Below are 10,300 nucleotides of genomic sequence, written 5' to 3'. Positions count from 1 at the left end.
CACCATCGTCGTAGTCATCCTCCGTCATCATTCGTACTCGTACTCGTCACCAGTCGTCAATCTCATCCGTCACACCAACATCCAAAAATACACAAGTTGAAAAGAATGGGATCTTGCAGGCTTTTTTTTGAATCTCGTTGCCGTTATCATTTTGTCATTGTTGTGAATGAGGTGATCATCGTAATCTTCATTGATGTGAATGTGGTAATCATCGTAATGGTCGTCTCTACAAATAAGAAAGCAGCCAAGTTAGACCATCTGATACCGGGAATGATGACGATTTGGTGTACCGTTAGGCGATCCTCTCAAAGGAAGAAAGCAAAGCAGAAGGAATTCACAAACCAAATCACCACCATACGAGTAACGTCGGGCAATCCCTTGTTCTTGAGAAAGCACTGCACGAATCACACAAGGCCAGTTCGATCCATGGCAAGGAAGGGCGCACTTAGGTGAAGTCCAGGCTCATAGTTGTCCTCATTCATCCTCCCCAAAGAAAGAATGATCCCCAATCCTTCCAATCATTTCCCACCTCATGAAAAGAAATCCTCAAGGGAAAGAACGAGCCTATCACGAGAAGAGCGTGTTGGTTAAACACATTCACAAGCTGTTGCAAATCCCCTTTTACCTCAACACGGTGACCATGCTCTTCCAAAAATCCATCGTCATCGACCCATCAACTCAACTCAGGCCTATAGAGCCCTGGACGCGTTCCAAGAAGCTTTTCCAGCACGCTTGGCTAGTGCAGAGCGACGCAGCGACCACTTGATACAGGCTGGGACTTGAACCCAAAGAGATGATGATGATGCCCCAAGTTGCATTGCCTGACCAAAGAAACCTGTTCAATTCATTATTACCACACACACAATAAACACCCTTTTCATTGTTTGTTTCATTGTACTTGCCTTTTCCATATACACAAAGACCCGTTGTTGTTGGTTACTGGAAACCGAAAACCATGGTGTAGTATAGTTGAGCCGAAACAAAACGCCAAACCAGCCAACGTCTTGAAACCAAACTTGCTCTCTATACAAGCTGACGCGTCAATGGAACCAATTCGGCTGCAACATTGGACTCTGAATGTACCTGTTGACACCAAGCATAGAGCGGGAATAGCAACGAACAAGAGGAAGCAACGATATCGCCATGGCAACCAACAACCACCAACCACGCTCATTCCTCGGCACTTGGACACACTCACTCCCTGACAATGCATGTTCAGAACTATATTAAACCAGCAACAGAACTCTTTTATAATACATTACCTTGATCGAGATGTCCTGAATGGGGATAAAAGCAGAGGAGGGAGAAAGAGAAGAGAAGCGTTGTCTCCAAGTCGTGGAGCTGCTGTCCCCCAAGTTTAACCTTACCTTACCTTACCTACCTTACCCCACCTTACCTTACCCTACCTTACCCCACCTTACCTTACCTTACCTTACCTTACCCCCTTTTACCCTCAGCCTTACCCCCTTACCCTTTCCCCTATACACACCATCCACCCATCATCATCATCACCCTCACGATAGGCAATAGGTACACGCAAATAAAAGAAATGATCCTCACGTATAGCAAAAGGGTGTGTGCCATTTTACACTTTACATGATAATGATGATCCAACAACAGCCATTGCCTTTACTACCAGGTTACCTCGAATCAAGAAAGTTAAATGATGGGAATGATGGGCTGGAGCAGGGCAATCGATCGTATGTATTGGTTTGGGCAACAAAGGTGAATGGGAGGAATGGGTTATTAGCTGGTAGTTTATGAATAACTTACCAATTTGATTCTTCTGATATTGGATGATGTTTCTGTGTTTGAGCGTTTTTCAGTCAAATGTCATCGGATCAAGAAAGTTGAATGATGGGCATGCTAGGCTGGAGCAGGACAATCGTTCGTATGCATTGGATTGGGGCAACAAAGGTGAATGGGAGGAATGGGCTATTAGCTGGCAGTTTACAAATAACTTTGCAAAATGATTTTTCTCATATTGGGCGATACTTCTGTGTTTGAGCGTTTTTCAGTCAAATCCTCTCGGATCATGAAAGTTGAAAGATGGGGATGATGGGCTGGAGCAGGACAATCGTTCACATGCATTGGATTGGGCAACAAAGGTGAATGGGAGGAAGTGGCTGTTAGCTGGCAAAAACATGAACTGGAAATTGAGTTTATGTATCCATCATGCATTGATCCATCCTCGTTTCTCAGCTCCGTAAATAGGCTCCTCTGCATCTTTGGCTCTATCAGGGTCAGCTACTTGACAATGAACAAAGGGACGTGTTTGTGTAACAGAGCCAGACTTTAAGGATCAATCCTATTGGTGGAGAAATGCATGATTGATATATCCCCTATGGTAGGTCATGATAGCCCCGTATGAAAACCATTATATGGCTATCAGGATAAAAGTGATCGTACAGGTACATATGAGATGTACTTTGTGTGAAAGGGTGAGGGTGACAACGATGTTGTTTGTTTTCAAGGGTAGTTTATTACTACAGAGATAGTCTCATTGTACACACTATATGGATGATGACAAAGGCTTGTTGCAGGCTCCTGTAAAGATGAATACTACGAGACTGCAATGTAGTTGCGTACACGAGTAAGCTTATTGTACGATCATTTTTCTATTAGTGTAGTGGTAAGCCATTGAATAAGAAACAAAAAGTTTACGAGTGAAGCGAGCAATCTGGGCCGTTAGCAATCCTCAATCCTTTATGTAAGAATAAATAGGACATTCTCTTAATTTTGGGCAGCAGCAGCAGCTTTGAGATTGATATTCTTCAATAGGAGGAAAACACACGTGGCAATCAACATGGAGCCTGTCATCAGGAAAAAGGCCTTTTGCAACGACTTGCCAAGCGCATCCGCCACGATCTCTTGAAGCTCAGGCGATAATGTATATGTTTTTCGTATGGATGTCCGAATGAATTTGATGAGCTATGGAAGAAGAATGAGTAACCTTGCATTGATTTTTCGTGGTGGGAATATTACAACCTCCTCTGCATCAGACCCTGTGATTTTCTCGGTAAGCAATGATTTGAGATTTCCTTGTACAATAGCAGCGACTGAAGCAGGGCCGAGGGAAAACCCCATATAACGAAATAAGACTGCAATTGACATAGCTGATGCCATCTCTAAAAGTGATTGATTAGCAGCCTAGATGTTAAACCACATACATACATGGGCGCATTTACCATATCCGGGTAGATCTCTTGCAACTGACATGAACAATGAAACGAGAATGGCGCCATAACTAAAACCTTGGATGATGACAAAGAACATGCCGACAAAGAAAGGCAACGCTCTTATCATCCATTGGCTTGACGATCCACACCCAACAACATAAAGAGCGCCAATGACGAACACGAACTTTTTGAAATAGCCGGTGCGTCGAATGTATTGCCCAGCAGTGAAACAACCCACGGGGACGATAAGCGCCTCTGCCATTGTCCATAGACCTGACTCGGAAGTAGTAAAACCCAGCACCCCCTTTAATAAGAAAAGATGCACTTTGAGCCAAAGCCATTTGATGCATTATAGTATTATCATGCTTACCATAAAAAATTGAGGAAGTGAATACGACAATCCACTCTCGCATATGCACATGAAGATCATCCCAGCACAAGTTACCACCGCATTGCGATTGGTGGCCAATGTATGCGATATCAGAGGATGTCGTGTTCCATATGCTTGGTGAAGCCCAAAAAGAATGAATGCCAAACCTGACCCAATCAGCAAACAAATGGTCAATGGGTCATCCCATTCATAAGTGTTGCCACCAAACAAGAAAGAGGTGACCAATAAAGAGTTCGCTGCTGATAGGAGGATCACGCCCAAAAAATCAATTGATCGTAGCTGATCCATGATTTTGGTCCCATTAGATACCATGCTTGGCGTGCGATAATTGTTGAGTCGAAAAAAGTAGATGTATGCATTGAAAAGTAAGGGGATGATATTGAGCTTGAAGCAATATCGCCATCCAAATGTGTCAGTGATAAACCCGCCAAGAGGAGATCCAACAGCAATACCAAGCTAAACAAGTCCCGTGTTAATGGTAATCATGCATTTTTCTCTATCCAGGCTATACATTACTGTTTGCACCATGCTGATAAATGATTGATATTGGCTGCGTTTGTCGATGGAAATGACATCGTGGATGACGACGTTAGCCATGAGTGTCACTCCACCACCACCAAAACCAGCTATAGCCCTTGCTACTATAATCTGGGCAAGGTTTTGTGATATCCCACAGCCATAAGACCCGAGCAAGAATAGCAATGTTAACACAACGAGGACAGGTTTACGGCCGAAAAGGTCGGCCAATTTCCCAGCTATGTCGTGTACAATGAATCATCCCTTGTATCGGTTTTCTAAAAGATTACCTCCAACATACCTAACGGCAAAGTGGTCATGCATGCGAGAATATAAGAGTTGTGGATCCAAGTAGCAAGATGCGCCCTATGGATCACACATTGTTTGTTTACCATAATGCAAAACCAGGACATTTGCCACATGTATGAAAAGAAATATCGACTTACTTTTCAAACTCTGTGCCGATTTCGCTCATGATTGTAAAGCAGATGGATACATCCAAGGTTGGTAATGCAGCACTCACCGCAAGGCTATGACAATACTTTGAATTGAGAATGACGAGGTTTACATCATCAAATTGTGAGTCCTTACCATAGAGTCAGTATACCGATACTAACACTTCCAAGCTCAATATTCTGATGTTCCTTGTTGGTATCATCTTTGCTGGTTTGATTGTTTTTTGAAGGGGGGCTCGTTGTAGAAATGGTATTGTACGAGGATGTTTTTGTGTTTGGTGCATTGTCATTATCCCTGACTTGCAAGAAAGGCTGCTCCTCGTTCTTATTGCCACTCATTGAAACAAGGAGGGGAAGATGCGAATGAATTTTATACACGCAAACTGCCTTTATATTGTATATCGCTTATTGAACATAAACAAAAACGGCTGGAGAAACTTTACCACGGAGTGTGTGTCGCATGGATGTACCTCGCAACTCTTAAAAGTGATCAGCACGTTTCATCCTGCGTCACCGGACATCCATGTATAACTTTAGCCGTTGCCCGATAAGGAATCACATCGTCGAGTAGGTAGGGATGAGCAGCCCAGTTTTAAATCAACAGCAATAGCCTCTCATCAATGATGGTGCCTCATATCAGCGCATCACTTCTCTTCCGATCCACGGTGTACATGTCATTGAAACGGTGACTTTGATCTGCGAGTATGAGAAACATTGGCGAGTAGCATAACTTAAATGATCGATGCCATAGTAACTCCCATCCTTCCACGTGTAGTCAATGGCATCGATCAAGGGACACAGGTGGATAAATTAGCTGCTGATGCCTTAGCTGTCACTCCTTAAATACGTATAGGAAGTAGTATGCGAAAATTATGGTGCATGGGTGAGTCGACATTTTTCTCCCCAATCTCATCTTGCTTTTAACCATGCACCCGGTTATTGGAGCATCAAACTTTCCAACCAGCTGCACATCCCACCACTCAATCCCTTACTACCCATCCCTTAATGACTTGTCTTACAGTAAAATGATCTAAAGATGTATTTTGACGCAGTGAAGTATGAAATATGAATTGTATCTACTTAGATGATGCCTTTTGTTTCTTTTCCCATTCGGCAGCCTAACAAAATGATGCATGTATCAGTATTGAGCAATCAAGTCAACGGCGATATCCACTCACATAACCAGGGAAAGAGTATTTGATGCCAGCCTTTTCAATGTCCTTCCGCCGTTTCTCCTCACGAGCCACAAGTCGTTCTACGCGCTTCTTGTATTCTTCGGGGGTTCTCTTTGCGTTGAATTTCTTGACCATGTCCTTTTGAACAACCTTTGCGATTCTTGTGTTGAAGACCTTGTTGGCGCCCACAAAGAGTTTGCTGTGCACTGATTCGGGTGGTATATATTTGCCTATTTGATATACCCAATGAGCTGGTAGTCCTATACACCTCATGACCATACCAAATGTACTTACATTGAAGTAATTTACCGAACAAGAGATAGTTATCCATAGTCTCAGCAACAATCTTGGCAACGTCCTCAGACTCAAATTCAATGAATGCGTAATGCTTGGATGCACCGGTCTTCTTGTTGCGTGATAAGCGAAGCTGCTTCACGTCACCAAATTGCGAAAAGTAGCCTTGCATTTGCTCCTCATAGAAACCATGGGGAATTCTGCCAAGGTAAACGACACCCGTTTTGATATCTTCTTTCTTCTTGTCAGCCTAAAGAAAGGATCAATATCAGTGTACCTTGTACGTCAATGAAAAGGATGGATCATACCTTCTTTGCTTTTTTGTCAAACTGTGCCTTGGTTTCCTCTTTGCTCTTCTTCAATGCCTCTTCATCCAATGCAATAATATCCTCGTTTTCCTCATCCGAGCTATCAGCACCTTCATCTTCGCTACTGCTGACGAGATCGCCCAAGATTTCTTTACGCAAAGCATCCTCTTGATCCTCGGTCAACTCTTCTTGATCTTCTTGATCCTCTTGTTCCTCATCAGAATCCGATTCTTCAGCAGCCTTTTCAACAGCCTTCTTCAATTGCTTGGATTCAGTCTTCTTATTGGCAGCTGCCTTCTTCTCGACTGCACCACCCTTTTGCTTCTGGACAGTAGCTTTCTTAGTGTTGGCAGGCTGCTTCTTGTTGGCGGGTTGCTTTTCTTCCTTTGCTGCTGGTTGTTGTTTCTTAGCTGCAGGCTTCTTCTCTTCCTTTGCTGCTGGTTGTTGTTGCTTCTTAGCTGCAGGCTTCTTCTCTTCCTTTGCTGGTTGTTGCTTTTTGGCTGCAGGCTTCTTCTCTTCTTTCACAGGTTGTTGTTGCTTCTTAGCTGCAGGTTTCTTTTCCTCCTTAGCAGGTTGTTGCTTTTTGGTTGCTGGCTTCTTCTCGTCTGCTGCTGGCTTTTGGGCAACCTTTTGCTTTTTGGCGATCTTGGCATTGTTGGTGTCGACATTGGTGTTGTCAGCATTGGCAGCACGCTTTCCAGTTGTCTTTGCTGGTGCAGCCTTCTTTTCAGTTGCGTTTGTCGTTGTCTTTTTCTTTGCAGGTGGCATCGTGAATCGAGAAGGTAACGAAAAACTGATCAACCCTTTTTCTTCAACTTACTCCTCCCAAAAACGCTGTCACCCAAAGCGGAGGCTTGGTAGGTGATCCACCACTATCAATGACATTGCTACCCCCCAATCCAATACAAGAAGCTGCTACTTCCATTCATCCCAAACGCTTGATTGATAAATAAAAAGAGACGCCATAAATTACTGGCTATATGCATGTATTCGAAAATCATATGATTTGTATGCCGCGCCTTTATAAAACTAAGCCTTGAGATCATCCAATGGGTGCAGCACTCTCTTCGATTCATATTTAGTCATTGCTCTATCATAGCCAAAGGGACCAAACATCAAAAAAAGCCATAACAAAAGTGAACATGATCAAGCTGCTGCGCATTTTCATTTACCAACGTATCTTTCTTCACAACGATGAATCCGATCTCAGCTATATGGCTGTGTTGACTATTATGGATTGTTTCTGTTACAGCACAATGATCGGTAGGGAGTATAGCACCTGCTCGGGTAAATGGGTCGGATCATGGTTATGATGATTCAGACGTCTTGCATAACTTGAGGAACATGTGCTATTGAAGGGGGGTTTTGACGTGATCATTGTTGTTCGTGCATAGTAACTGCTATATATGTCTTAGACTGATTACGCCCATCCAAGGAATGTGCCACGCAAATGACACACGCGTGCTGCTTTATGTCCGAAAGCTTATTTGTTTTTCCATCAATCGCTCCCTCAACACACCCAAATCAAAATGTCTCACATCAATGCCCAGTGCCTAGTTGTACAAACGTGTATGACTATTTATATCTGTGGGAAGATAAGAGAATGCCATTGACATCACGAGAGAATTAGCTATAGACATGACATGTGAATCGCAGTAGTTAAGAGATGTTTTCTCTGCAACAAGTAGTAAAGTTATAATAGTAGAGGATACATTGGTATAATAAAGGAGAAGGTTGGGCAATGGGATTTCTCATCTCTACAATAATAAAAAGAAGCCGGCAACGGCACCAAGCGCAGCAAGTGAATAGGTCACCGTGACACGAGCGGATGCGCTATCGCTAAGCTCAACCTCATTGCCAACGCTGAACTCAATGTTCTTGTAGTAGGTGAACGTATCAACAGACGTGGCGTACTTGGTATCGCCTCCGCCAAAGAAAGTGCTGAACATGATACTCGTGGCTGCAATGGCATTGGTTGTTCTGTACTTTAGCGTTTGCTGGTTAATCACCAACGAGCCATCTTGCCACACTTGAAGGATGCCGTTGGATTCGGTTGCATTGTTGATTTTAACGTAAATTTCCAGCTTGGTCCATTCGTTGGTCTTGAAACGGATAACACCGCGAGAAAAGCTGATACCATATTCGTCATTGCATACAGTGTTGCTTTTGCCACAAATACTATTATCTGGAAGGTACGCATAGGCTTCACCGCCACCTACAAAGCATCAGCACAACAATGAAAGTGAACAAAGAGAGCATAATGGAGAGCGTATATAATAATAAACCTACCTCCTTCACGCCACATGAGACGCATTGAAAAGCAGTTGGAGCCATCAGCCTGGTTACCACCTGAACAGCCTTCGTCATCGGCGCCTAATCAAATAATGGGGGACGATGGAATCAATGACATTGGCATCAAAATCTAATAAACCCAGCAATGGATTTGTGTCACATAGAATTCTTTGCTCCCTTACATACCTCCATAGATGCCTGGTAACTTTCCGCCGAGAACCCAGTTAAAGTTTTCGGCAAACGCAAGGTCATAGCTCAATAGCGCGCTGTCATACGATGCGCCTCCAAAGGGTGCTGCGTTGAATTCAGCGCCTCCCAAGCTGCCATCCTTGGCATGTTTACCGCTTGGCGAATATGATCCAGCAGCATACAACACTGACATGACAGTTTGAGAGGCGTTGTTGGTGATGGGATCCGATTCAAAAGATACATCGGAATTGCCGTAAAAGTTGTTGTTGTTGACACCCCAATTGTTTGATAAAAAGCCAACTACATCGGTGGTATCTTCCATTGGGGCATACCATGTTTGCTTAAGGCCAAGCTCTTGAGCGCGTGAGGACATTGGTTGTTGTTGCTGTTGTTGTTGTTGGGCCATTGTGCTGCTGGCCATTAGGCTTCCGGACAGCAATAGCAAATGTGAAAGAACATGCATATTGCTGATTGTTAAAAACAGTGCCGAAAAGCGAAAAAAAGGATGAGGAAAAGAGGAAAGCAGAAAAGGAGAAAGCAGTTAACTTTTCGGTCCCTGGACACAAATAGCAGCATCCGACACTAAATTTACCTTGCACTACACGATTGGCTCCAGTCACACTCACACCAAAGATTCCCCAGAATGTTCAATGGATTTTTTGGTGCACACAAATCGTACCTGACCCATATGAAATAAACACATACATCTTATGCAAAGCTCAACTTCATGGTTCATACATACCCATTAACCATTTAAAATCATGCCTCAGACAGCTGCTGCCACAACATGATCCACGTGCACACCCTCCATGCAAAAGTATAAACGTGTGATGCATTGGGCAAACAAACAACCATGCATGAACTAATAGCTATCGTGACCTTTCACCCTTTTGTCCAGATCCACTATTATCACAACTACAGTACCAGCCCCTTCTAAAGGATTGATGAACCATGGAGCCAATTTGATTCATTGTTGTCATCAGCATCTACCATATATGGTGAAAGTTATCTTTGATTCGATGGCACCTAATCAAATGGGAGCTCGATGCCATTATTGGGCAACTTTGAATTGCGCGATATTGGATAGGTTGCCATGGCGACCATGTATATATCGGTATCCCAGGAGGCGGCATAATAATAATCAACGGAGGTATCGATTGTGCTGCGGAGTACTAGCGTAGCCACGATACGTATTGGATTCTTTAATTGCTGCTGTTGTTTGAAAGAATTGGATCCTTTATCGTTAGCTTGGTATCATATCCATGGTGATGTTGTTGTTATTGAATTGGTTCCAAATGATTGGTTAAAGCCTTTATTAGTTAGCAAAGAGAACAACAATGTACGGTAATATCGGGTTCCCTCAAATTGAGAGGTGATCCCAATGGCACATGAGCAGGTAAGAAAGAAGTAGATATAGATAATGAACGTAAGCATTAATAAGTGTTAGGCTCTCTGAAACAACAATCGACACCTTGCAAACAATGAATCGAATGAACGAGAA

General features: G+C 43.3%; 3 protein-coding genes across 3 annotated transcripts; all 3 read right to left on the bottom strand.

Annotated features, from left to right (window-relative positions):
• Positions 1-2,733: 2,733 nt before the first annotated feature.
• O0I10_000142 (uncharacterized protein) lies at positions 2,734-4,880 on the bottom strand (the record flags this gene model as incomplete). Its single annotated transcript, XM_058480256.1, has 8 exons — positions 2,734-2,931; positions 2,989-3,128; positions 3,189-3,483; positions 3,550-4,026; positions 4,087-4,325; positions 4,388-4,452; positions 4,533-4,616; positions 4,678-4,880. The coding sequence occupies 8 exons, from the start codon at positions 4,878-4,880 to the stop codon at positions 2,734-2,736; spliced, it is 1,701 nt and encodes a 566-aa protein (XP_058348779.1).
• A 737-nt stretch (positions 4,881-5,617) lies between these two features.
• O0I10_000141 (uncharacterized protein) lies at positions 5,618-7,086 on the bottom strand (the record flags this gene model as incomplete). Its single annotated transcript, XM_058480255.1, has 4 exons — positions 5,618-5,659; positions 5,720-5,946; positions 6,011-6,260; positions 6,319-7,086. 4 exons carry the CDS (start codon positions 7,084-7,086, stop codon positions 5,618-5,620), a joined length of 1,287 nt encoding a protein of 428 aa, XP_058348778.1.
• Positions 7,087-8,075: 989 nt separating this feature from the next.
• On the bottom strand, positions 8,076-9,205 carry O0I10_000140 (uncharacterized protein; the record flags this gene model as incomplete). Its single annotated transcript, XM_058480254.1, has 3 exons — positions 8,076-8,533; positions 8,608-8,691; positions 8,797-9,205. The coding sequence occupies 3 exons, from the start codon at positions 9,203-9,205 to the stop codon at positions 8,076-8,078; spliced, it is 951 nt and encodes a 316-aa protein (XP_058348777.1).
• Between the last annotated feature and the right edge of the window lie 1,095 nt (positions 9,206-10,300).

Source organism: Lichtheimia ornata (assembly GCF_029851405.1).
Source record: "Lichtheimia ornata isolate CBS 291.66 chromosome Unknown scaffold00001, whole genome shotgun sequence".
Taxonomy (NCBI): domain Eukaryota; kingdom Fungi; phylum Mucoromycota; class Mucoromycetes; order Mucorales; family Lichtheimiaceae; genus Lichtheimia; species Lichtheimia ornata.
This window is presented reverse-complemented; position numbering and strand designations above follow the sequence as displayed.